Source organism: Phoxinus phoxinus (assembly GCF_949152265.1).
Source record: "Phoxinus phoxinus genome assembly, chromosome: 3".
NCBI classification, from domain to species: domain Eukaryota; kingdom Metazoa; phylum Chordata; class Actinopteri; order Cypriniformes; family Leuciscidae; genus Phoxinus; species Phoxinus phoxinus.
This window is the reverse complement of record NC_136878.1, coordinates 11,135,143-11,163,051: the sequence shown is the minus strand read 5'-3', so window position 1 is coordinate 11,163,051 and position 27,909 is coordinate 11,135,143. Positions and strand designations below refer to the sequence as shown.

The 27,909-nt window shown below is 40.0% G+C and overlaps 1 protein-coding gene across 4 annotated transcripts in view; it reads left to right on the top strand.

The window, feature by feature from the left end:
• Window positions 1-2,664: 2,664 nt before the first annotated feature.
• The window catches only part of LOC306995958 (transmembrane protein 132C), a 220,140-nt gene continuing 194,895 nt past the window's right edge, over window positions 2,665-27,909 (top strand). The window contains exons 1-4 of one of the 4 annotated variants that reach the window (XM_079607995.1): window positions 2,665-2,802; window positions 7,038-7,292; window positions 7,401-7,430; window positions 8,575-8,672. In XM_079607995.1, the coding sequence (XP_079464121.1) occupies window positions 8,651-8,672 (22 nt within the window). In that variant the 5' untranslated portion in view covers window positions 2,665-2,802; window positions 7,038-7,292; window positions 7,401-7,430; window positions 8,575-8,650. Of the gene's footprint in view, window positions 2,803-7,037; window positions 7,293-7,400; window positions 7,497-8,574; window positions 8,673-15,406; window positions 16,069-27,909 lie in introns of those variants that run through there. The other 3 variants (XM_079607994.1, XM_079607993.1, XM_079607992.1) reach the window with 3 other exon arrangements.

The following is a 27,909-nucleotide window of genomic DNA, read 5'->3' as shown; positions in this document are numbered from 1 at the left end:
ATTGAACTTAACTGAACCAACACTGAACTGACTTGAACTGAACAATGTAACTATTCGCCTTATTCACCTGGCGGCCATTTTGAAAACTCGAATGCCGTTGAGGGGTACAAAAACCCGGAAGTTTGACTCCGACGCATACGATTCAGCAGCACCAGCAATGGAAACTCCAGTGTGGACCATCAATCTTTCCTGTCTGCCCGAGTTAACGATACAAAATGTGGAGCAGTGGGTCAGTACCGACTGCAACATCCCCCGGGCTGTGTTAATTAAGGGATACAGTAACTGGATCGAAGGTTTTATCCTTCAGTCAAGTCCGAAGCAAGACAGTCACACGCAAGTCACATGCAACGCATAGCAACGCGTTATGGCAACGACACCCTGAGACTGACAAAAACGTCAAATGAAACGTTAATTTAGGCTACTTTAGTTTTGTACACATTGTCATGTTAATTAAAATCAAAGGCATTTTGTTTTATTAAAGGACAAGGGCTCGCCCCATCCCCCATAAAATGTATTTCATTAAGAAGACGCCAGAAAAGACGCACGAGTATCACTGTGATCGAAAACAATACAGAAATGAGCCTGTCGCTTAATCAAACTGTATAAAGTGCGTTTGATGGTTGTGTAAATATCTTTACGAGGGTTGAAAACTCCGGAGTAGTGTGTGTGTGTGTTATACGTTCAGGTTATGCGTTTTAAAATGAAAATGCAGTGAGGCGCCATTGCACTGAGAGAAATCGCGTTGTGAGAACTCCCGGAAGTGGTAAGTGTAGGCTACCCCTCAGGCTCGGTGGAACGTTCGAGGTGAATAAGGCGAATTGTCTTGTTAGAGTTGCTTTACAGCAGAATTAAAATTTGCCACGCATATGCTGAAGTTTGCATCATTGATTCTGCCCCCCCACTGTTTATACTGTGAAACTACTTTGAGAAAATCTGTATTGTATAAAGCACTATACAGGTGGCTTGACTTGATTGTAAATGAGAAGCTTTTAAAGCTTGCACGTTTTTTCTATCCGTCCTATGTGTGCGTGTCCAGGGGTGAGGTGAGAGGTTAACAAGGTATAGGTCAGTGCTATATGTGCCCATGCAGTCCTCATGCCAGGCAGGGGTGTGCAGACCGTACCCGTCTGCCATACGTACATGTTGATGTGATGGTGTAATAATGATCAGTAAAATGGGTACCATCTGCCTGCGGCCACGTGGCACCCAGGCCATTACACCAGATGGCATCAACTGCGCCAGCTGATGTGGTAGTGTTAATAAACAGAAGTTTATTAACAGTCCTCTTACTCTCTCAGTCGCTCTCCTCCTCCCTTCTCATTGTTGTTCTCTCCATCTTGTTCCTTCTCACACACTGTCATCAATGGCCCACCCTCTGCTTTCTTACGTTCTTTCTTTCTCACTTTCTCACTTTCTCTTTTCCTCTTTCCACCCTTCTTCCTCTATGATGAGCAAAGCATCTGGGAGATGACACCTCGTTAGCTCTCCTCTCCAGTTCGTTGTGACTCCAGTAAACGGCACAGTGACAGAAACTTGTGGCGTGTTGAGTGCAAACCCCTCATCAGCTTTAATTAAAGAGCTTAGGATTCTGCTCCTCACCCAGTCCAACCTTATGCCTCTTGTTTCTCTGGTGTGTTGGGGGTGTAGGTGTGTGCCCATTAACACTTTGTGAGCCCATGGCATCTCAAGGCATTATGAGCAAATATATTACTGAGCTACATTCAAGCTGCAAATATTTATATTTATGTATTTTGCAGATGCTTTTATGGGACTTACAATAGAAAGACAAAAGCAATTTGTCAGATTCAAAAAAGTTCATTGTTAACAACGCCAAATTTAGAAAGCTATAGGCTATACACGGGTTTCTGTGCAACGTCATCACATAGATGCGCGCGCATCTAAGAGGCAGAAAGCAACAGTCTTTACGGCTATATCTAGCAGAAGCAGAGATGACGCGGAGCTGTTGTGCTGTAAACTAACCTAAATGCATAGGGTATGTCATGTTTTTATGATTCGCAAACTTAGTTGGACAATTTCATACTAGTCAACTAATAACTTTTTACATAATGTTATATTAATATGCAAATGAAACACAAGCAAACAGATTCAACTCTGAAATTGCAGTTTATTATTGAGTCAACAAGAATTTACAAACAATGCGAAATCTACGTTAATTACAATGTTCTTTTACAGAACTCGGCATAACATATAGCGGTCTTGCCTCGTGGATGCGCGCGCATCCGGTAATGTTTGTATACAAGAAACTAAAGCAGAGTTACAAAGAGAATTTTTTTTTTGATAATATAAAAATATAATATAATAAATGTAATGTAATATAATGTAACGGGCTATAATATAATAGGCTATAATGTAATGTAATGTAATGTAATGCAATATAGGCTAAATGTCAGGCTTAGCTGCCGAAGAGAATAGGCCTATGGTGCCAACATGAGTGAATATATACTTGATTGATTAAACTCTTTGAAAACACTGATTCATTCGGAATTAAACTAGTAATTTATCATCTTAGCCTACTATTCTTAATAATTTTACAAAATATTTCTACGTCAGAAGTAGTAGAGTATGCGGTTCCAAATTCAGCACGTTCTTAAGAGTGAGTCACTGAATCATTCGCACATCCGAATCGTTCTGAACCATTGAATCATTCAGGAACTAAACACTTCTACTTTGTGTTGATCGGACATGCGCAGCACTCGGTTTTGCTTTGGATTTGTTTGGAACTATCTTCGTTAGCGGGGCAAATAGAGAAGTGAACCGGTCCGGCAATATTGGGTTTTAAATGTAAGTTGGTCAATATTAACTTATTGTTTTAACTGAAATGTTGTACAAAATGAACATCACGCACGCGGTATAGGCGACCGGTAAATCGGGCATAGGCTGCATGAATAGGCAGGCTTAACGTTACTATAAAAGCATGAAGAGCTGTCGTCAATATAATAACACAGCATGCATAACGTTACACACACTACAGAAGCCAATAACCAGAGGTTTAATCACAGTGTAGTCCAAATACATGCAAGACAAATAACGTATCATTCTCCTCAATGAATAAGAGTAGGCCTAGCCTAAAAAAAAGAATAATCAAAAAGATAAAGAGAGAAGATTTCCTTTATTTAGGCCTAATGTAAATTCTGTAAACAACATATTAATTTTTAATGTGGCCAATATGATACAAGTAGGCCTGAAATGTTTTTTTTTACTCAATATGAAAACAGCCAGACATTTTTAAAAGCACCTCAAAATATCAGAGGCGTAGGTTTGATTTTGAGATTGGTGGGGACATTCCCGGAAGCTGAGGATTCAGGAAATTAATAGTAGCCTATAACAAATAATGACAAGGAGGCAGTTTGGCTGACTTATTAACTTTACTCCGCTTATAGTGTAATGCAATAATTATGTAATGTTACAGGTAACAAATAATGACAAGGAGGCAGTTTAACATACTTATTAACTTTACTCCGCTAATAGTGTAATGCAATAATTAATTATGTAATGTTACAGGTAACAAATAATGACAAGGAGGCAGTTTGACAGAGACTTAACTTCACTCAACTTTGTGTCTACTGTCTTGTTCCGAATCCTTACTATTTGAAGTAGCCAAACACATGTCTACGTCTGTCATTAACAGAAATGAACTGTTGGCATATTTGTTTTACATCAACTTTGTCCAGTTTGTCCTGGTGGACATGGCACACAGCAATACTGTTAAGTCTCACTTGTGCCATTAGCAGATCATCTGCCTAACAATTGTCTCAATAATAAATCTCACTATACTAACATGTCAACATCATGTCAAAACTTGACCTCACCTGTGACCCTGCCTCTCCACTTGCCTCACTTCCTGAGCAACTACCAAGCAGGACTGTTTCTGTCACCTCAGCTGGCAAAACAACACATTGACGGAATTAACAGGGAGAGAAAACTTAGAAAAAAAATGTTTTACAATTGTTGATGACTCTACACTTTAGCAATTGAGAAAATATTTTAAATTACTTGTATTTGTTTTAAAGTAACAGTTAGCTCCTAATGTCTACCTTTCTTTTTTTAGCTGCCATCCTGACTCAGCACATCAAAAAAAAAAAAAGCCTAATTGACAAACACATTTGTTTCACTATATTAGTAAGCTCAGGACATTGCAGACTTCCACTTTTTGTATCAAGTTCAAAGTTCATATTTTACACAACCCTTACAGAAACTTGTGCAAAACACTAGACTTAAATAGAAACATGATTTATCAGATTTATAAATCTTTTTAAATAGCAAGCACATATAAAATAGTTGTCATGATCTTTTAGTGTAAGTGCCCATCACAAAGTGTACACACACACACACACGCACACATTTTTTGTACTGTACAAACTGTGTAAAAAAAGTCTACACGAACCCTACCCATCACAGAAAACTTTTTAGCATTTTTACATTTTCAAAAACATCAGTTAGATAATTTATAAGCTGTTTTCCTCGTGAATCAAAAAATCCTTGTCCACATAAGGATTTCAAATATTGCCATCGTTGTGGGGCATTTTACCCCCACAAGGGTTTACCAGGACATACAGAGACAGAAAGACACACGCACACGCACACGCACGCACGCACGCACGCACACACGCACACACACACACGCACACACACACACACAAAACACCCTACCCCCCACACACACACAGTTTGGGTTGGCTACTTATCCCGCGATTGTCATACAGTGAAAAAAAAAACTGCACTGTCCCAGAATCAATATTTGACGCGATTATTTTTGTTCACAGAGCTGTTGATTCTTTCTCCCTCACTTACCGCATCTAGGTTTCGGAGGAATTTTGCCGCTTCTCACAACCGAATTAAGCTACAGCCTCTCACAAGTTAGAAAGAAAAAGCACAGCCAATCGGATTAGCAATGTGGGTTCGCGAGGCGGGACTTCTACGAGATCTATTAACCAATTGTTGTGTACCAGGAATTGCGCTTTTTTCACAGAACGCTCTTGTAAGAGTGGTTTTATATATACATATATTTTTATTTATATATAAAGTTCGTTTTATATAAATATATATATTTAAAAAATCTAAATTATTGCAAGGGACAAATCAGTGCTCATTGGATATTGGTAGGGACACGTCCCTAGCGTCCCTACTAAATTCTACGCCATTGCAAAATATCAATATGTAACTTTAATATAATATCATTTGAATAAAATGTGAAATTTGTTGAAGAGCCCTGCCCTATTATCTTTTTATAGCCTACTATTATTGGTCAGTTATTATTTTATCAGCAAAACAGGTAAGTGTACACTACTGTTCCAAGTTTGTGGTCAGTAAGATTTTTTTTTAAAAACACAAAGGATGCATTCAATTGATTAAAAACTTATATTGTCACAACAAATTTACATTTCAATTAAAGTTTTTTTTTTTTTTTTTTTTTTTTTTACTTTAAATTGATTAAAGAAAATTCAGCTTTGTCATAACAGGAATAAATTACTTAAATGTACAGTATTAAACCAGTTATTTAAAATTAATTAATATTTCTCAATATTACCTAATGTTTTTACTGTAAAAAAACAACAAACAAACTCGTATGCCTCCACATGTTTGAATGGTAGTGTAATACTAATACATCTATTTTTATTGGTCATTCAAGGTGTCAATCACATGAATGCATAATTAGATAGCATCATGTCATTTCACAAATTATGAAATTATTTGCTTTTTGCCCATCACCTATTTAGTATGGCACTGGATGTGGTTTTGTGAAATACTGATTTTTCACCCACAAGCCATGCTCTGCATACAACAGATTTCCCTGTCCTTGTAACATCCAATCAAATATTATTTTGTCAAACACTAGAGGCAGGTTGACTCTCACAATGATTTCTATTTGACTTCATGCATTGGTCAAAAATCGAACACTGTGCCTCTGAGCTGTAAAAGACATACACACTACTTGGCTGACTGTAGACAGAGTGCTATTTCACCTTAATCCAAATTCAGAAAGCATCCACACATGCTGAATCGGCTGGGACCCCATATCTTGGATGTTTTAAAGCACTTTATTACAGTGCCAGTGATGTTTGTTCATCTCTGATGAGAGTTTGGTGATTTATTTGCATTCATCAAATGAGAGAGTAGTAAATGCACAAGCTGCCACATAAATGAGCTGTAGCTTTTGCATCCTGAGACCTAGTTTGAGTGTGTGTGTATCCGCTTCTATACAATCATCTATAAATTCTTTCCGAACCTGTTCAGATAGAGTGATATTTAGCTTTCATGTGCGCAGAGTCAGCCCCTCATTTTCTAATTGCGGCTCGTCCTAGCCATCTGCCACACACTCGTCTGCGTCTCATCCCTCCTTTCTGTTCATTAGCACAATTATTTTCCCTCCGTTTGTGAGCACAACTCCTTCTGGTCATCCAACAGTCATATAACATTCCTGGCACTCACTAATGGATCTTTGTGTGCTGCGAATAAATGTGTGAAGGCTGTTTCTGGATTAGGCCTCAATGTGTTTTGTTCTTCACTCTTGAGTTTCATTATTACCGAGTGTTAAATTCGGCTCATTAGCTAAACAGCTCTTTTGGCCAAAGCCCTCATGTCGATGAGGTGTTTTCATGGGATTTGGGTGGCAGAAGCATTTTTGAGACATTTTGTGAACTGAGCATCATTGATTTGACTATGTGTGTGTGTGAAGTGATTGAAGGTTTGTTTAACATGCTCCGTTCTTCACTCTGAATGCATGAATGCACCACATTCCATTGAGGAATGGTCTTGTGCACTTTGTGCTAGTATGTACAGTGTGTGAGGAAAGTAAATGTTTATATTCGGGAGTAAATAAACGTAAAAAACAAACAGATATAGATCTGCATGATGAGACTGAATTGATTTATACACCCAGATAAACAAGCCAGCGGGTAAATAAGAGGAGCGTAAATAACTAAAACAGCAAATTGCCGATTTGATTGCAAGATGGCCCAGTCAGATTGGATGTATTCTAAATCACTGTATTTACATAATTCAATCTCACTTTACAGAGCTCTGCTAATCAGCATGTGTCACGCTGGAACTGCCACGGGACAGAAGGTGAATGGGCCGGTCTTCATTGAAATTCATTGGTGTGTGTATCGAGCATGCTCAGTTGGACTCCTCCCCAACATGCCTCATCACACCGCAAGGTTTTAGCCAGACTGATGAGCAACGTTCGTCACCACAACGACCAAAACAACGTCTCGCTCTGCGAGTCGTGCCTTGCGGGCCATCCCACGGGACGCAATTATATGCAAATGAGGGTAATTAAGTCCTTGCGCACCATGAGACGAGATCAAAATTAATATTTGCACTCTTCTTAATAAATCTGTCGATCTCTCCATCCCCTCTCTCTCTCCTTCTTTCTGCAGGTGGGATGCTTTCTCTGGGGTAATCTACTGGCAAGTGAGATGTTTGCTTGAATCACGCTTCACTAACACTCCCCACTAACAGCAGAATCATGGGAAGTGTGTCATTATTGTTATTATTTCTTGTTTATAATTCGCATTATCATTATTTCAGTGATTGGCACACGGCTCAGGGGTCTTGTTTGTTGATCGGCTTACTTTTTGACAGAATTAGACCTAAAAGCCCAAAATAATGTTTTATTCAGATAACTTATCACAGCGGGGGAGAAAACTGTGGAACTGGAGGGGTTAGTGTTTGCAGGCTCACAGATAAAACTATCATAAAAGTATATATAATAATAATGATTAATGATAGATGGAGACTGGGGTTTCAATTTTGAAAAGGAAGCAATACTTTTGTACTATCCAGCCATGGCTATAGTAAGCGACGGGATGTTTTGTCGGTTGCTTAGTTTTACTTTTACAGCGTTAAGCTGGATAGTCCCAACTAAAATGGCAGTGCTACATATGGAAGGTCTCTGTGGTAGATCCCGCCGTGTCTAGTCAATATCGTTACAGAGTGGACTCTGCTGAGGGAAAGACACAAGCTCGCCAACAGAGAAGTCGTACCGTGCAAGAATAGTCACCTTCATTTATATATAGTGCTTTTAACAATATAGATTGTTTCAAAGCAGCTTTACAGTGATAATAGGAAATTAAAGTAACAGAGATTGTTTGGCTTTACAGCAGCTCTTGAATAAAGTTATTGTCCAGCTAAAGTTATTTTTCATTCACTTCAGTTGCAAAGATCATTAATAGTTATTAATAACTTAGGGGCCGCTAACACGACACCGTTCTAACAGAAAACACTTAACACGCTCCGGCCGCTCATTTGCACAAAACAGTGCATGGTGGCTCGAGAACGCAAACCTTGAAATAGTGTGCATGGTGCAAGCCTTGAAAATATTTGAAAAAAACGCAAACCTGTGAAAACGCTGACGGCGTGCACATGCCTATTACGTGTTTAGTCTATAGGTATGCGCATTTGTATGTTTGTGCGCAAGTGTGTAGACTTTCTTTACAAATTGACCTCAACAAATGAATTGTCTGGCCTTACATTTTTTAAATGCAGAATTATTTATAGCTTCTGCATAGCCATGTGAACTGGAATTATTTTGACAACGTTTTATCTGTACAGAGGTAAAGGGAAGGAGGCCTTCACAGGGGAGAGACTAGTTGACACTTCAGGACTGCGTTGTCATCGTGTCCAGGCGATGGTCATACTTCCTGGTTCTGGTAAGAGCTCTAGCTGCTGCGTTTTGGACCAGCTGTAGTTTGTTTATTAAGCGTGCAGGGCAACCACCCATAATAACATTACAATAATCTCGCCTTGATGTCATGATTGCATGAACTAATTGTTCCGCATTTGTCATTGAGAGAATATTACGTAATTTAGATATATTTTTACGATGGATATTTTAAGATGTAAAAAAACAGCTTTACAGATACTATAAACGTGACTTTCAAATTGAAGATTTGTATCAAAGAGCACACCCAGGTTCCTAACCGACGACGAATACTTGACAGAGCAGCCATCAAGTGTTAAAGGGGTGGTTGAGTATGATTTCACTTTTCTAACTTTAGTTAGTGTGAAATGTTGCTGTTTGAGCATACAACATCTGCAAAGTTACAACTCTCAAAGTTCAAAGCAAAGGAAGATATTTGCTTTTAAAGAAAAGGACTACAACAAAAGACTGGTAGGGACTACGCAACATTCCTCCCGGGTTAGTGACATCACCAACCCTAAAATGTACATAAACGTACATAAACCCTGCCCCGCAGTCCATGTTGAGATCAGAAAAAGTTGTTGTATAAGAGTACATTTGTGAGTCAGTTCAAACTTTATCATCCATCTTTTCACATGCAATAGAAAGTCACTCTGTGTGCATCTCACAACAGTTCCTATACGAGCCACCAACGGTGCGTTTTTGCAAACCCTCAAAAAGTGACAACTTTAACATGCTATATAACAATACCTGTAGGGTATTTTGTGCTAAAGCTTCACACACACTCTGGGGACATCAGATTTATTTTACATCTTGTGAAAAGGGCATTTTACCACTCCTTTAAACAGTATTCTAGGTTATTACGTGATTAATAACCAATAATTAGAATCTCTGTTTTTTCAGAATGAAGTTGTAGGAAATTACTGGTCAGTTATGCTTTCCTTTAATTTTGTGAATTGGTAAGTTTCGTCAGGGCGTAAAGAAATATACAGCCGAGTATAATCAGCATAACAGTGAAAACTAATGCCATGCTTCCTAACGATATCTCCCAAAGGTACTATGTACAGAGTGAACAGCAACGGTCCTACTGCTGAGCCTTGTGGTACGCCATACTGAACTTGTGATCGATAAGACATCTCTTCATATACTACTACAAACTGATAACGGTCAGATAAGTATTATTTAAACCATGCTAATGCAATTCCACTAATGCCAACATCATTTTCGAGGTCTATTTAAAAGAATGTTGTGGTCAATAGTATCAAATGCAGCACTAACACGAATACACATATGGGATCACCTAAAGAGGGGAATCACAACATATGGGCATCTAGTCTAGTACAGGGGCTGACCAACCGACCAACTGACCAACACACAAGTACCATAACTGGCGTCAGATGTCTCCACCTGGCATCTGACTGCCGAGGATGCTGGAGGAACTCTACCAGGGTTCACCAGCTGGGAAAACTTACCTGAGGAGCAGAAGAAGCGCTCATATCCTGCCCTCAGAGGGGAATGGCGCAGCAAGAGAGATGCATCTTTTCCGCATATTACCTGTTTGTACATGGGAAGATACCGGCTCCATTCGGAGATTGTCGAATCACGCAAATGTGTTAGGTGTCGCCCAGCCCACAGCTCTGCATATGTCTGCCAGAGAGGCGCCGTGCACCAACGCCCAGGAGGAAGCAACACTCCGTGTTGAGTGAGCTCTCACTCCCATGGGGCATGGCTCGTCTTGAGAATGGTACGCAAAGACAATGTCGTCCACTATCTTGTGAGCCAACCTCTGTTTGGAAACAGCCTTTCCCTTCTGCTATAGCAAATAAAGAGCTGTTGTGCTTCTAAATCTCTGCGTGCGGTCCACGTACAAACGCTAGGCGTGAACAGGACACAGCACCGAATGGCCTGGTTCTGCCTCCTCTGGGGGCAGCGCTTGGAAGTTCACCACTTGGTCCCTAAAAGGAGTGGTGGGAACTTTGGGCACATATCCAGGCCGGGGTCGCCGAATGATGTGAGAGTTAGCCGGCCCAAATTTCAGGCACCCACTTAATAGATGTGAGCTCAGTCAGGAGCGCTGACATAAGAGAGGATGAGGATGAGGAACTTGATGATCAAGTTGTGTTTCCCCAGAGACTTACCGTCTACTGCATTGTGGTGTGCGGCAATAAGTGTATGCAACATACACTTTCAGGGTGGAGGGAGACAGCCTTCGCTCCAACCCTTCTTGCAGGAAAGAAAGCACTACGTTGATAGGGTATCTACGAGGTTCTTTCTTGCAGGAAAAACACCAATCAACAAAGAGGTTCCACTTCAAAGTGTAAGTGAAAGTGTCAACTACTGCTGGTGTTCACTTAGGTCCTCCAGATGGTGCCCTGTCCCTGATGAAACCGGTCCTTCGTCATGGGATTCCGCCAGGGAGGGGCTGTCGTGAGAAGCATGAGTTCTGGGAACCAGGTCCGGGTGAGCCAGTAAGTCGCAACCATCAAGACCTGCTCCTCGTCTTCCCTGACCTTGCACAGTGTATGTGCGAGCAGGCTCACTTGGGGAAATGCATACTTGCTTAGGCCCCAGGGCCAACTGTGTTTCAGTGCATTTGTGCCGAGGGTCCCCTCGGTCAGGGAATAGAACAGTGGGTTGTCTCCGAGGACGCAAACAGGTCAACCTGAGTGACACCGAAGCGTTCCCAAATCAGCTGGACTGTCTGAGGGTGGAGTCTCCATTCTTTCCTGGAGGTACGCTGTCGTGAGAGCATTCTTGCCCTGCAGCGACAGCAGAAACTGGCACAGAGCAAGTTGTATTGCTAGCAACTCGAGGCAATTGATATGCCACTGCAGGTCCCCAGGGAAGATCACAATTCGTCATTCACTGACTAATAATGTACAACATGACAGAATGATAGGGAACTAAATTAGCGTCTACTACACCGTCGTATGATATGTTTATTCTAATCACACACAGCTTTAACGTCTGCTGCTTTAAATGCGTGAGCTCTTTAAAGCAGGATGGATTCTGATTGGCTTTCATTGTTTTTAAAGTGATTCCAATGATATCCTTTCTCTGTGCCATTATTGTTATAATTGTGGTGTGGGCACTGTTATTCTGTTATATTCATAATGATTTTTCTTTATCGTTATCTTTATCATTATAGTGATCGTTCTTGATGTGAATGGGCCTTTACAGTAATGCATTATGATGATGTTCTGTATTTGGAATCACTAGGCCATGCAATTCTTTTCTTTGTTTCAGTGGCCTCTCTGTTGGCTGCAAAAAATGGTAAACTGCCAGACTAGGTGTTCTCATTTGGCCTCCCATAAATAGCCCACGTTACAGCGTGATGGAAGCTGGGGCCATTTTTAGGAGCAATATTTCCTCACTTTACATTTCGCAATGTTGGGGCATCCTCTTAATCTTACATCCTTCACTTTAACCTTTGATATTTTGTCTCTGCACTCTACATTAATCCTCTAGCCTGTGATTTATCCATCAAATAAGATTCAATACATCAGGGCCAGACAAGGACTCTTAAAATTTCTGAATGCTTTCAAAAGTTTGCTTGAAAAATCCTCTTTGAATTACAGATAATACATACGTGCCAGTTAAATGGTCATGTCCTGTGTCTTATCTTCACTTTCTGTTTTATCATTATTGATCTCAGAGGCAATGGTAACAGATTGGTGCTGAATATGGGCAGCGAAAGGATTTGGCTGCATTTTCCAGATACTTTTTAGATGCGTGTTCCCTCGTGAGATGCTGGAGTAGGCTACTCAGTTTCTTTCAATAAGAGATCCAGTTCAAAGAAATGTTCGCACCTCCGGTTGTGTGCAGATTGATGACTCGTGACACCCGTATTTCATCCAAAGAGGCTAGTAAACAAACGATGCCGGACAGGCGCAATATGGAAATGTGCTCTCGATGTCTAAAAGACCAGGAAGTTATGACTGCACACGCTTTGCGGCTCCGTTCCGGGTAATATACTCCCAACACATTCAGTCATTATAAACGGACCACGGTCAGGGCCAAATTGACATCAAATGAGGGCTTTGAATTAGCCCTTCTCGTCGGCATTGATTTATGCTCAGTGGTAAATTGCATCTCCTGAGGAGACGCGCATTTAAACAACAGCTTTTCAAGAGCGTAATTGATCTGGTTGTAAGAGATCCTGAAAGGGCTGGAGGCCCTCAGTCAGGAAAACATTAATTTCTGTGCAATTTAAAGAGAAAGAAAAGCATTCGTTTCAAAGACCGATTGCATTCCGCCTATTTCAAAGGCAGAGATGTTTTAACAATGATTACTTGCTTGATGAACCATGGCTAATTTACATATCACAATCTCATTGGGTGTATTTTGTAATATTCATTTTTATTCCTCCGTTATGTGACACAGGAGAGCCAAAAGTGACGCGCGCTGCACTGCAAACAGTCTGTTTGATGGTCTACATGATGGCGTTCATTTGCATCAGTTAATTATTTAATTGTGTGTGCCTTTCTTTCTTAATTGGAATATAGGCTGTGTAATTGGGATGCTGGTGTCGTTTGAGTTTACGATGGCTTGTTTCACTAACTAATGAACGGTATTTCATGAGAGCCTTGTGGTGTGTAACACAGTGTTGCTGGTCTGTCCGCCCCAGCGATGTGCCTGCTAGCATGCCCTCTGAGCCCTGCAATTCACCCACTGTTAATGAGATTCTAATGTATGCGCTACAGTTCAACAAGCACGAGGCTGCCTTTCTGCACCAGGGCTCATGTTTGGTGTGTCAAGGGTGTGTGTGTGTATCTGTGACAATAGTGTTTGCGTGTGTTTATTCTAATGAGGATCATTGCAGTTTCTGCTGATTGCTGTCCTCTCTAAGGCCAGGTGAACTTCCTCAAGCGACGGCCACATCTTGCCATCATTATTTTAGGAAATCGTTGTAGTCATCACAAACAGCTCTTTATAAAAGCACTTTTTTTTGTTAACTTCATCATTACGCAGTCTCCCAAGATGATAAATGGTGTCCCAAAACTGGTTAAAACATTTCTTTGTGGTATGGAGTATGAAGAAATTGGGATTTTTAGCATCATTGACACAGAGCAAGCGCCCCCTAATTTTGGTTATGGAAATGTAACTGCCACAGCTTGCTAGTGACGAGAAAAGACGCACATACATTTTAGATAATTTTTTTCCCCCAAAAAAAATTCACAACTATATCTTTACTGTAATATGTTATTTTTCAAATACATTTGTGTGCATAATTGTGTTGTGAAGAGATTTTACTTTCTATATTTTTAAAAAATTGTGGGGAAATGTTGCATCCATAAATGCCCATGCAGTTTTGCAACATTTCTTCAAATTATACTGCTGTCGTGCCTAAACAAAATGCTTTTTTTTAAAAATAATTAATGGCTTCCTATAGACAATGTTTAAATAGATAAATATGGTGAATATCAATACTTGAGTCTCTGATGGTTAATCATGTCTGTGTATGTGTGTGTGTGTGCATACTGTATGATAGAGGGTAAGAATGCAAGAAAGTGAGACAGAGAGATACAAGAGAGCCAATCGTATTTGTTCTAAATGCACAATGCAGTCCATCCAAAAATCTGGGCCAAAAAACATCGATCTCAAAAGCTGGGCCTGGCGATTAGTTTCGGGAAGAAACAGAATGCATCGGATTCACTTGCTGCATTCATCATTCACGCACTCAATAGCTGGAAATATTCTGCCTCCCAGAGAAAAAAATAAAAAGCATGGTTGCAAATACAGCTCCTGTAATCATCAAAAGGGTAGTTAATGACTTAACAGCCTTTGTTTTAAATAGCTTTTAATCAAAAAGAGGTTCAAAAGACAATTTATAATATTGCAATTGTCTTGGTGGATATGAAAAAAGCTCACCTTTGATTTCCACCAAGACATTATTTCAACTAATGTTTTGTTATATGTTAATTTCTTGTCTGTAGATTCACAAATCAAGACATCAAATGCATGGATTAAAAGAGGAAAACAGGAAGGTGTGTTAGACATTTCAAATCGTGCATTGCTTGTGCTACTTAGACCACACACAGAGAAAAGGTATTCAGTCAACGTTCACTAGGGGTCCCCATTGCTCCTCTATTTGATCACAGAGACACACTTACTCATGCTGAGGTTCCCACTAAATATACATTTTCTCATACTTCCAATATATCCCGAAGTACTTTATTTTTGCATGCGTGTAGCCAAGGTCATAGGTTTGATTTCCAACGCCTATACTGAGAAAATGTATAGCATAGTAAAAGTAAACCACTCAAACCAACCTCTGTTTTACTTTGTTTTGTAGACTGGTTTTGAGAGATTTTGAGCATTTGATGCTGGCGAGAGCAGGCTGAGAGACCATCTTAAACTAAACCGCTAAGATCAGCAAACCATTTTTTGTTTTTTGTTTCAGCAGGTAAAAATGTAAGCCTGTCAGCATGTTAATATGAACTTAAGTCATATGTGTACAGCCATAAATCAATTTTAACATCTAAATCCAAACTATCCTGGCTTGGAAGGCTGTAAAAATTATATATATATAATTTCTCTTTTTTTAATAAACAGTTGAACAGTGCGTAAAATTTGCGTTTTGTAAAAATAAATATGTTTTTGCTCATCTATCTGCCTCTTTGGTTACAGGGATGAGGGGTTTCCTTGCTTGCGATTGGTTGCCTTTTTAGTGCACCTGTTCTGTCGGAAAACCCTATTGGCTAGCTAAGATGTCACTAATTTTCGCCTCTTCCTCACGCGCTTCCCGCTCTTAGCACTGGAGTACCAGCTTGACTGTTGGCCTTTCTGTCTCAGGAGAACTGCGCGAGTAAGTTCATTTAGGCAAAGCGAAGATAAAAAGCAGGCATGTTAACGCAAAAGCAGCGTCACAGGAGAGATGGGAACATTTCCGAGAGAGTCATTGGCGACCGCCGGTGGTTTTGCGCTCCCGTGCGCCAAGAGACGGATTCATAGGACGCGCGTCTACCGTTCTCACGCGGAGAACACCACCAACTTCTACGGCGCGTGACTTCATAACGCCACCGGTCCGGACCTTTATACTTGTGTTTTAAACTTCATGTATTGAAGGAATAATAACACGAGATGAACAATGACAGTGACTTTCCTGGGCTTATAATAACGCTTTACTACTTTAGTGAAGGGTTTGATTCTCGCTTCTAACGAATTTTTGGTGATAGTTAAAGGACACGGATTTTTTTGTGGACCGCAACAACGCGAATCTGCTGCCGAACCAGTTACATTATCACATGACTTTCCACAGGATTATGCTATTAATTCAACAACTTCTCAAACTAGACAATTCATAATGTCATTTTTGGACAATATACTGCAACTCAGAAAGCCAAAGATGATCGCTGTACGGATGGCGTTCCTGCACGCGCTCCTCGCCTCGTCTCTCCACGGAGGTAAAGAAACATTTACGCACATCCAAAACTTGTTGCGAGATGGCAAATCATGCAGAATAAATATAACGAGCATAATTACAAGAATTACAAGAATCCTTCATGTATTCAAACAACTGTTGTTAAGAGCAATGTCAGTGCGCCTTCATGTCTTTATCCCGAATGCAAAAAAGTTGGCGCAGACTGCTTCCTATTCCACTTGACCCATTTTAACATCTTAATTTACACTTTAAATATTTATAGATGTATACACACACACACTTCTGTGGTTAGTGGTTCGTGCGTTTGGTTGCTTGGAGAGACTGTGGCGCGCAGCGACAGCAGCGGTGTGGTTTTGTTGTGCCAAGCGTATAAATAATAGAAATGTTGGTTTCTCACCTTGTTGTTTTGCAGTCCTATTATGAATTATGCATGCATGTTGTTAGCTAGCAAGACAGAGATGTAGAAATAGTATGATTGAAGCGTCCTGCACAGAGTTTTACGAAATATCGCGTGGAAACAACAATTTTATGACAGTGACACGAGCATACTGACGTGCAATGTTTATATTATTATCATTTTATTTTTTACATAAGAGGATTGTGCGTATAACTTAAACTTTAACATCAGAAAACGTATTGCAAATTAAAGTAAGTTTAATTTCTTCTCACAGGAGTATTTTCTCTTTGTCAATAATTTATAATAGCTTGTTAAATGAGCTGGTTTGGTTACAGTAAACAAGATGCATTTCGTTTCATTAATTTCAAGATGCGTTTTTAAATAGTTTATGGGGGCATTACTGTTATATTTGAATGGCTATCGAATAAATACAAAGATATTTGCTATGCTAAAGGTGAGCCACCCTATTTTCACTCTCCACAGAAGCAAGAGACAGTGATGAAATGAGCAGACTTGTGTTGTGTCCCGGCAGCATGCTGTTTTTATTAATCCTCTCCAGCTGAGGACCCACAGTGGCCTTCACATCTATTTTTACTTATACTATCCCAGCAAGTCTGAAACTGGACATGTCATACAAACAAACAATTAGGCTGTGGGGGCGAGATAGAGACGGACAGAAAGTGTGGGGGATTGCAAAATTAGACAGTATGTGTTGAACATTTTCCAAAGTGAGGGATGACAAGTTTGTCCAAGTGTGTGAGGGCTTGGATGGGATTAGAGATGTTGACTCTGAAGACAGCACTTGCTGATCAAGCACTGAAACTGTCATCATCATCATTACTGGGTTTTTTTCTCAGCCTCCGCAGCAAACGTGGCCTCACACTGCTGTGTGTAATGGACTGCATGCAAAGAGTACATCACTGGCAAGTTGAGACAGCATGTGGTTTGAATGCATGGAATTGTATCCGGTGAATTGTGCAAGATCCACAGTAATATTTGCAGATTTGTGTTTGTAGAAAACCAAGTTGTTGTTTGATTTATTTATTTATGTTTTTTGTTTTAGACTACAGAATTGCTGACATATAGTAGGGGATGGACAGTTTGAATTGCGCAGAATATGAGAATTGGAAGCAAGAAGCGGAAAACCACTTATAATGTGCATGTGTCTGTGTGATGGCGGGAGCTGAGCCAGTGTTTGATGACTGAGGAGACAGATCTGTAAGCGAGTTACACCAAATTTGCAATTTGTCTTCAATTGAATGCCTGAAAACGCACCTGTTCTCAACAACGCCATCGATAAATCTAGGGGATGAAAGGTTTTTGTTGCTTCAGGGAGTTTTAGGAGCTTAATTGACAAAAGGAGATGGATGTTTACAGAAGGACTGTCTTCCAAGTAAGGCTTAGAGCTCATTTTCCTAGCTGTGCGAAAACTGACTGTGAAACATCTCTCATCTTCAGCATCTCCTCCCTACGGCGTCTTTGGGCAGATATCTGTGTTTCGGGGCTGAACCGCAGGTCTGAACAGTTGTAACAAAACCAGAGGTGTGATTAAAACTGTCAGACTATCAGGCTGTCAAACAGTTGCACTCTCACATACACACACACACACACACATGTACATGCGTAGACACACACTGGCCGTGCCTGTGAGCCAGGCCGAGCAAGGGGCCCATATGTTTGAGGGTTGGCTGACACCAGGGAGATGATTTGCTCTAGGGACACTGTGAAGCCTAAATCTCTTTCTCTCTCTCTCTTTCTACTCACTCATACAAACACACACAGCCATGCAGGCATTCAGGCATGCTTATGCGCACAGACACAAACCCTTTTGGTTGGTTTTCTTCCTGACAAACTTTCTAGCAATGCAATAAATTGTGCATTTTTGCTTTGTTTCTTAAATTCTTCATATTAAATTCAAAACAGTGAGATTCACAGCTAGAAGTGTGAGAGCAGTGAGTGTGTGCTTTTAATAATCTATATCCAAAGAGGGGTAATCAAGAAGATATTTCCCTACAGATTGGCATCCAGAGAGAAAAGAGGGATAGTGGACAGGAGGGGGGCAGATGAGTGAAAGTAATGACTGTGATCATTATCTCCTATGTTTTTAATTGAGATAATGACCCAGAGGAAGACAATAAAACTCCCAAAGGAAAGATTTATTTTCCTCCCCCTCCCTATTTCTGTCATTTCCTCCTTTATTTTTCTCCTTTCAATTTCCTAGAAGTGACTGCATGAAATTTCATCAGTTTTGATAGCCCCGCTTCCAAGATGGCTCTATAACCCCGAACAAAGGAGCGTTGTTATTCAGGAGTCTAAAGGTAAATGTTTCCTCAGAATTCCTCTGTTGTGTTCTCATACGAAATACTTAAATGCGATTCTGTCACTTCTAACCCTCAGAGGCAGAGAGAAAGAAGTTTGCCTAGACCAAAATAATTTTCCATTACAACTGCAGAAAGACCAGTTAGCAAGTTCCCATTTTGCAAACGTAATAAAATTGAAAACTTTCATCTCAGCAAATTGATTTCAGTCGGATTCAGAAAGGAAGAATGAAGAGGAGGGAAAAAAAAATCATTAGATCATTGAAGCATGACTGTACCATGGGACTTTTGGAATTTGCGTATAGTGGTGAGAACACACACACACAAACCTGCTTTACTTTTATTAATTCATTCACTCATTCTGTGACTTTGAGAAGGAGATTTTTGCATTAGGGAAGGGGAGCAAAAGCAATGACTTGATAGATTGATAAAAAGAAGGAATGAATAAATAGATATTTGTGACTCAAGAATATATGCATATCTCTATTTTGTTGCTTTGTAGAAAAATATCCCCATATCTTGCTGTCTGTTTGCTGGCTGCTGGAAGGTATTTTTCAGTCATTAACGAGACTCGGCCGGCAGTTCATTTAACACGTACATGCCCCCAGAACGCCTGAGAAATTATTGGCATTATCATCAGCTAGATTCCACATATTCTCGCGCTCTCTTTAGGATGTATTGTAGCCATATGGTATTGGCTCTGGAAATTAGAGTTGCACTTTTGTGTTACTAGTTGGCTATCATTCTCTTTTTCTTTCTCACTATGGGAATTTTCTCTATCGATTGGACTGGGTTCTCTTTCCTTTGATGATGTGAGAAAGGGAGAGCAAAGGAGGGGGAAAAAGAGGATACTAGAGGTGTTAGAGGTGGCTCTTGTTTGTGTAGATGGAATAATTAACGCTCATTAAGAGGGTGATGAGAGGCTTAGGGGTGATGCTACTTGTTAGGATAATTAGAGTCAAATAGGCCTCATTATGCAAATTGGGAGGAAGTATGATTCTGTCAGTGTTTACCTGAACTCTGTCGTACCGATGACCTCAGATAGAGATGACAGTGTCGAGTGAAGCAGAGTATCTAAAGAAAAGACGAAGGGGGGATAATGAGCTGTTATAGGGAGAGAGGAAATAAAATAAAGGATGATCTATTTAAGAGATGTGAATGAGAAAAAGGAGTAATGAGATGACAGAAACGAGGGAGGATGGATGAAATCTGTAATCTGTAATCAAATATAAGCTCCGAGGGCAATAAAGAAGCTGCTCCATTTTCAAGGAAATGAAATGTTTCTCAAATTATTTTACCGTAGAGAGATCAGTGGATAAGCCTTTCAGGGCAGCTCCATTGCAGAGAGAAAAACAACTCTGTTTAATAGGATAGGTGAAAATATTAAAACAAAATACAATGCCCCCCAAGCAGCAGGAACAAAGCTAACACCGTGAAGTCATTGCGATGTTGTGAAGACCACTGGATGTGCCAGTATTCTCACATTCCTCTAGAGAGCAGTTGTGTAGTGGTCTGCAAAGCATTTTAAGACTCTAGAAGCCAGAACTCGGAAATATGTTGCAGGAATGGGACTTTATGCATTTATGAAGCTTGAGTTCTCTATAGTTGTCCGTAAGGCACCGACCTCTACTGGGGCTGAGGTGTGTGTGTGTGTGTGTGTTTGTGTGTGTGATGGATCGAGGCTCTCGTTAACCGCAGGCCTCAGTGGGTGATTACTTCTCAACATGTTGCCTGTCCTGCTGAGTTTTGGCACCATGACACACACACACACACACACACACACACACACACACACACACACACACACACACACACACACACACACACACACACACACACACACACACACACACACACAGATGAGACCTAAATGACTTTGCTCAGAGTTTGGTGGAGCGCTCACAGCTCTGTGAGTGTATATGTGTATAGCTCATCTTGGCACCAGATCACTCCATCACTTTGCCTGGCATAAGTTGTGTCAGATGGTCTGTCTGCTTGACGTGACCTTACTGCTCTCTGTGCGCCTGCGATGCAGTAATAGATAAATAATGCTTTTGTTCACAACATAAAAGCTACCTCGGTGAACTACTTAAAATAGAAAGAAACAAATTACATTCCGCATGGTGCAAGACTACATTCTGAATCTTTTGCGCTGTCTCGTAAGCAATTTCCGGTTCTCTCTGTTGGTGGCCAGAGGAAGTATTTTTTGATCTAATAAATAGTTTTCATTTAAAAAAATTATTCAGCTAATTAGTCTAACAAGCTACAGATGAATTGTCAGCTTTTATCTATGAAAATACACAACCGTATAGATTGTAGCTGTTAGTAGTCGACAGGGTCAGCATTTAAGATTAATTTTTTTGCCCTGTCGACATTTTTACTAGCCCATCCACAAAGAAATGTATGCGAGTTATTTATGAAATATTAGTTTTATTGCCTTTTTTATTTTTTATTTTTACATTTGCTTATAGGCATATACATTTTTCACTAAATCAAGTTGTCTGTACTTAATCGGCATGAAATAAAAATGTCTATGTGTTTAGTAGATGCATGTTATAGATCTTTTTGTGAATGATTTATCCATGTATACGTTTAATTCTTTTTTTTTTTTTTTTTTTACTTCATAATGTTTAATGAAAATCTCACAACTCTGTCTCATAACTTGACTCTGGTAACGTATGTTGGATTTCTCCAATCATCTAGTCCACTTAAACCTTCACAATCATTTGAGCACAACACACACATTTTAAAATCCAATGCATAGAACCAAGTCCCTGCAATGCAGTTTTAATTTTTTGATAATCTGTTACTCTTGGATGTACAATGAAAAAAAAAAAGATCTGTGTTTGCAACTTTAATGTATACTTTTCAGTGGCCAAATGACTGAACACTTATCAGCTGACACAAAACTATGTCACACTGGTCCCAGAGCAGTGGACCATGCTTTTTGTTGAGCCAATGTGTTGCAAAAATAAAACAAAACAATGTAACTAGTGCATTATAAATATGCCTAGTGTGAAACAAACAAGTTTTGTAGCACAACACACTCTTCCCCAAAATGACCTTTTGATGTTGTGAACACTGACATTAAGCTTGGCCGTGTTTCATGCAGCGCTTGATGATCGTAAATATCATGAAGATTGTAAAGCATAATTTGTGCCATCCATGGACATTTGTGATAAACTTTTAGCATTTCTGACTGTACCGATCCCTGAGATAGTTACATCCGTGTGTCTGTGTGTGTACATAATAATGCACCTCGGCTAACACCTACGTCCATGCGTCACATGGACACACACGCTCACAATGATATTGATGCACATCTGACATTTTGAGGCTCCATTCGTCTTGAGAGGTGGGGTGTGGGGTGGGACCGGTGACATTTCATGCAGCCATAATGTTATTCATTATGGCAGAGGGGCATTGGAGAGGGTACAGCGGGTGCTGCTTGTGTGTGCCACAACCCATCTGTCTCTTTGCCCCCCTCTTTTCCTTTCTCACTCCCTCTCTCTCTCACTTTCTGTGGGTGAAATGGCAGCAGCGTTTTTCCTTTCACCCCGAGGCCTCAGAGATATCCCCGCCTGCTTTCCCCTGATAAGACAAACCTACAGCACTTACCTTTCCCTCTCTCCTCTGCTCTCTCTTCTCCAGCTTCTGCTTTTGGAGGCAGAGAGGTGTGTAATCTTTGGGGAACTTTATGTAAGTGCAGTAAAAGAGACCTGTGATATTTGCTTTCAATCAGAATTCTGCTGTTGGTACCTCTTTAAAGTACCGATGCTTTGAGTGGCTATGCTAACGTGTTAGGAGTGATTGTACAAAGCCAGTTATTGTTACGTAGCCAAGTAAATAGACTGCCATTGTTTAAAAGTACAAAGCAGCATTTAATATACACCTTGTGAAATTGTTGATTGTTGATGGTTGTTTCATTAGTGCTGTATAATTTCATCATCATCATATAAAACGAGTTTTGTTTTAGTTGGCCTTGGTTTGAACCAGTTGCATCTGTAAGAGGACTGATTGCATGCTTAAGCGTTTATTCATGAGGCCATCTGATAGGGTTTATAATGTGTTCCACAAATTTTCAGAACAATCTTACTGTAGGCTCTTAATAATGTTTATTTTTTTCACTCCAGATTACTTTTATTAAAAGGGCTATATGTAGTTTTCAGCGGCCTCTAGCGGTGATGTTTCAGATTGCAACCAATACGTTTACAAGCGAGTGCTCGAACTCATGAGCGAGCACTCTGGGTACCGGCCAGACTGAGACACAACACACCGGAGAAAGCATCACACAGCATGCTGGAAACTCAGGTAAACTCGCCACTGCAACGTTACAATAATAAGCAATTTTTATCAGCTTGCTCGTACCATGATAACCTTACATTGACTGCATTTAGCCTTTGTAATGTGGTGTTACATAGGTAATTTATGGTAAGATGACGAAAACGGTTAGTGAACTACACTGAACAATTTCAGTATAACAGTAAGACCATAGTAAGTAACATTACTGTACTGAATTTTATACCCAAAACAAAGCGTTTCTCCATGATTCAAAAGCCCTGCCGATGTTGATCCGTGTTTTCGTCCGAAGTTGATCCGATTCACGTTTGGCCTGACGAGCTTTGTGTTGGAGTCTGTGTTGTGTTGGGAGCAGGTCGTTTCTTAGTGTTAGCAGACTCCATGTCATAAGTTGCAGTGTCACTGTCGTCGCTGTTGAGTGCAAAGTCAGTAGACGAGGCGAGAGGCTCCGGAGTGCGCATGCAGGTATCAGTCACGTCACTGGATTTCGTGGTAAATCCGACCCGGAGCCTTCACATAGAAATAATAGGCATACTTGCTTCCAGAGGTAATAGCAAAACCCGCCAAGTGGATAATTTTAATGTGAGTGTACAACCCCTTCACACACAGGCAATAAAAAAAGGATTCATTTTAGAAGAAAAACTACACATAGCCCCTTTAACTAACTGTTTTTAGTTTCGTGTTTTTTTTAGTTCCTATTTAAAATTATTACATTTTATCTATTTTAAATTATTTGATTTATATATATTTTTTTAAATATTAAAAACATTTGTGATAGGGGAGAGGGGGAATGCTGGGGCTTTACCAAATCAGCATATTCAAATTATTTCTTAAGGATCATGTGACACAGCCTCAATCCGCTCCCTAGTTCAGTAGTCAAGGGACTGATCAGGGAGTGGGCCATTTTAAGGGATTTCTCATTCACAGAATCCATTCAGGATACTGAAACGTTTGCTCCCTAAAAAGTCCCACAATGCACCGTGAAAAGCCGGGAGCATCGATGCTCACTTTGTTCCCTTAACGGAAGTTCTGATGTGCGAAATTTAAATCACATGTGCCAACTCACTGCACATAACAAGTGATAGATGTTTTTAAAAAAGCAAACCTTTATTTTATTATATTTCAGCATAGATGTATATTATATAGGCTATATATAGCTAGACAGGTAATGAACATAATCTAGCTAACTATTTTCCGGACTATAAGTCGCACTTTTTTTCTTTGTTTGGCTGGTCCTGGACTTATAGTCAGGTGCGACTTATATATCAAAATTAATTCATACTGACTGACATGAACCAAGCGAAAACATTACCGTCTACAGCCGCGAGAGGGCGCTCTATGCTGCCCCTGTAGCCTACCCCTGAAAAAATTTACTGAATACAACTGAAAACTGTTAACTGAAACATTAACTTAAACACAACTGAGAAAGACTGAACACAAACAAAATGGCAAAAGGAAAATCCTATTCTGCAGATTACAAACTGCAGGTAGTAAAATATGCAGCCGAAAATGGTAATCGAGCAGCAGAAAGAAAGTTTGGAGTGAGTGAGAAACTTGTGAGGGACTGGCGAAAAGCAGAGGTTACTCTAAAGCGCCTTTCAGACTGGACGCGGAATGCGTCCTCACGCAAAACATCCTCGCGCGGCGCAAGCCATTGAAATTAATGGGTTAGGATGTTTTGTTGCTGCGTCGACCAAAGCGCAAGCACAGCGGTCAAAGTTCAAAATAGTTAAACTTTTGCCGCTGCGCTCTGTCGTGTTGTATCTGAAGGGCAACGCTGAACCCAGCGGTCAGCGCCGCGCATTTCGCGTCCTGTCTGAAAGGCGGTTAACTGTAATGAAGAAAAAAAAGATTTAAGCTAATCGCGGGCTGAAAGCAAGATGGCCAGAGGACTCGTATGTTCTTTATGCTATTGTGTAGCTGAATGACTGTTAATGTGTTACGTTAACATCCGGACACCTATTCAGCCTGTTGTTCTGTGTGCTATTGTGTAAGTTAGTTGAATAACTTGCCTTTCCAGATTAAATGTCTGTTCTTGGTCTTGGATTTTGTGAAATAAATTTCGAAATAAATGCGACATACAGTCCAGTGTGACTTATATGTTTTTTTTCTCTTCATGACTAATTTTTTGACTGATGCGACTTATTTAAGGCTGAAATGTTGCTTGTATATGTAACAAGCAAAGCATATATGATAATGTACTTTAACAATATATATGTATTTTTTTGTATTTCTAAATCTGTCTGGCCCCTATAAAAAAATGAGGTTTTGTTGTTTTTCACTTGCGTCTCTTGTAATATCACCAATCACCTCCTCAATCCACGCGTTGTTATACTGCTCCGAGTTCTTTCCGCTCTCCATATCTTTCTCTATCTCTCCCAGCTGGCTGTTTAAGTGCTGTTTACTCGTTTGCCATTCCTGAGAGAGGTAATTAAGGATGGTACAAAGAGAGAGAGAGTGAGAGAGAGAGAGTGAGAGAAAGCAGGGAAGGAGAGTTGGTTTTATTACCACAGAGTTCCACTTGCAGTCAAATGCTCTGTGTGCCTTTACTCTTCTGCCTACTTCTATTTTTTCACCTGGCTGCCTCCCTTTTTTTATCCCTCCTTCTCCCTCTCTACCTGTCTTTTTACTGTCATACAGCTCTTATACATGCACTCCCTCTCAATTTTGCTCACTGTCTTATCTCTGTCTCTAAACTTTCCTTTTGTTAAACCTGTTCTCTCTTGTTAGGGCAAAAAGGATGTCCAGAACTGTGCGGTAGAGTGTAGTTTAGCCCAGAGCTTAACCTGTAAGTATCCCTACAAGCAGACAAGATAATTCTGTATGGGTTTCTCTCAAGAGGGAGGGAAATTGAGAAAGAGAGAAAATCATTGTTCGGGACTCATTCACGTCTCTATAGATCAGAGTGAAAATCTTTTAGTTTTGAGCTGCCACTCTCTTCTCTGAAGCCTGAACACGAAGAGAATCACCCTCTTTGGTTTTTCTATTTCACATTCTCTCATCATGGAAAAAATTATTCTTGCTTCTTGTGCTTTGCAGGTTTAAACTAATCCAAGTTTCTTTCCAAACTGTTCTGAAAGAACTACATCCATACATACACACTCAGGTTCTCCTATTAGTTTGTATCCTACAGGATGGGTTTGTGTTTGTGTTTTTTCATGTGTGGGAAGGCTAGAGGCTGTGTGTAGAAGGATTTTCTGGAGTGTATATATTTTGTTAACTGCAAGATTTCTTCTATTCACACACACATGCAAACATATTGGATGACATAGAGCATTGGAGATCTTAAAAGTGGAATTAAGTTCATGTGTATGAAAGTGAGGTTTTGTGTGTGTGTTTCTGAGGGAAAAGGAGAGCGCTTGTACCACTTTTAACATTCAGTGAGTGTGTAATTGTCTAAAATAGCTTTGTGTCCCCAAACTCCCAACCATATAATCACAGTAGAACACAACGCACTGAACATTAAGAGAGTGAGAGAGGTAACTTAAGACAAGTTAGAGGACTCTCATCATCTCTCCATGCACTATTCATCCGTCCAATTTCCTGTGTAGATTTTCTGTATACCTGACCTCTGAATTCTGCTGAAAAGTGTTTGTGAGTAATTTGCCTTTATGCTAATCTGAAACTGGAGAGAGTGCTAATGTGGCCAGGCAAGCTTCTCTGTTTACAGGGTGAAAGAGAAAGAATGAAAGGATGGATGGCATCGGTGTCTTCCTTAGCCTCCTCACCTTTCTTTCAACCCAAACCTTATCCAATTTAATCATTCATTGTCTTGTTTTTATACGTTGACGTCATTAAAAATGTCAAAAGGTCAGAGCTGTGGTTAGCGCATGCCTTCCAACATATAAAGATGTGGTGCTTATTAGGGATGTTCATTTCGTTTTTTTCCTGACCGACAACCAACGCTCGTTCACCGTTCATTAACCGCTAACCGACAAGATTGTTAAATTAGAATTACACATCATTTTGTATGTATAAGAGTCTATGACCCATTAAAAATACAAAAATTAGTTTTCCAGGTGTTTAGGTTTGCATGTGAAAATAGCAGTATAAACAACAGAACACGAGGATTCACACAAACTGTGCGGAAAGTAGTATTATGTGAGTTTCGGTTAATTTTTGTGACACGCTCCACAAACAAGTTCACGGTAACGAAACAGATGTCAGAAAGCTGCATCCTGTTTCTTTTCTTTATTTATAAAAGTTAACCCTTTATTACTCTTATTTGTATGACCATAAATTATGGAGTATTTTAAGTTGTGTCCGTCTAGGGCTGCACAATATATAGTTTTAGCATCGATACCACGACGTGCGCATTCGCGATAGTAACATCGCAGGATGTGAGATGCCAAGTATAGGGATCGTAGTTGATATCCATATGGGCCAACTGCCCCCAGTTCGGAATGCATGTGATTCACTGATTAACTGCAAAGTTTAACCATCATCATAGAGTGAAAGTTGATCATTTGCATGTGTTTTAAAGTCCTGTCAGTTTAAACATCAAGCGTAAGAATACTGGATCTCGCGCACTGTCACAGAGACGGCAAACAACACGTGAACGCCAAATTATGTTCTCTTTCTCTTCTTTTTGAGCTTGGATTGGACATGTGCATGCAACATTAAGTCAAATGCTTGTCTCGGGGCGAGTATCCTCATAAACACAGTCGGTTATGTGTTGTAAACAAAGAACATAGATGTGTATTATCATATTGGATCTGTGTATTTGTCTTAAAGTGACAGCAGCCTAATATACCCGCAGCTGTTTGTCAACAATGTTACAACAAAACAACAAAAGAGAAATTGAAAATGACTTTTGTAGCTTTAACAAAGATAAAGTGTATTCATGAAT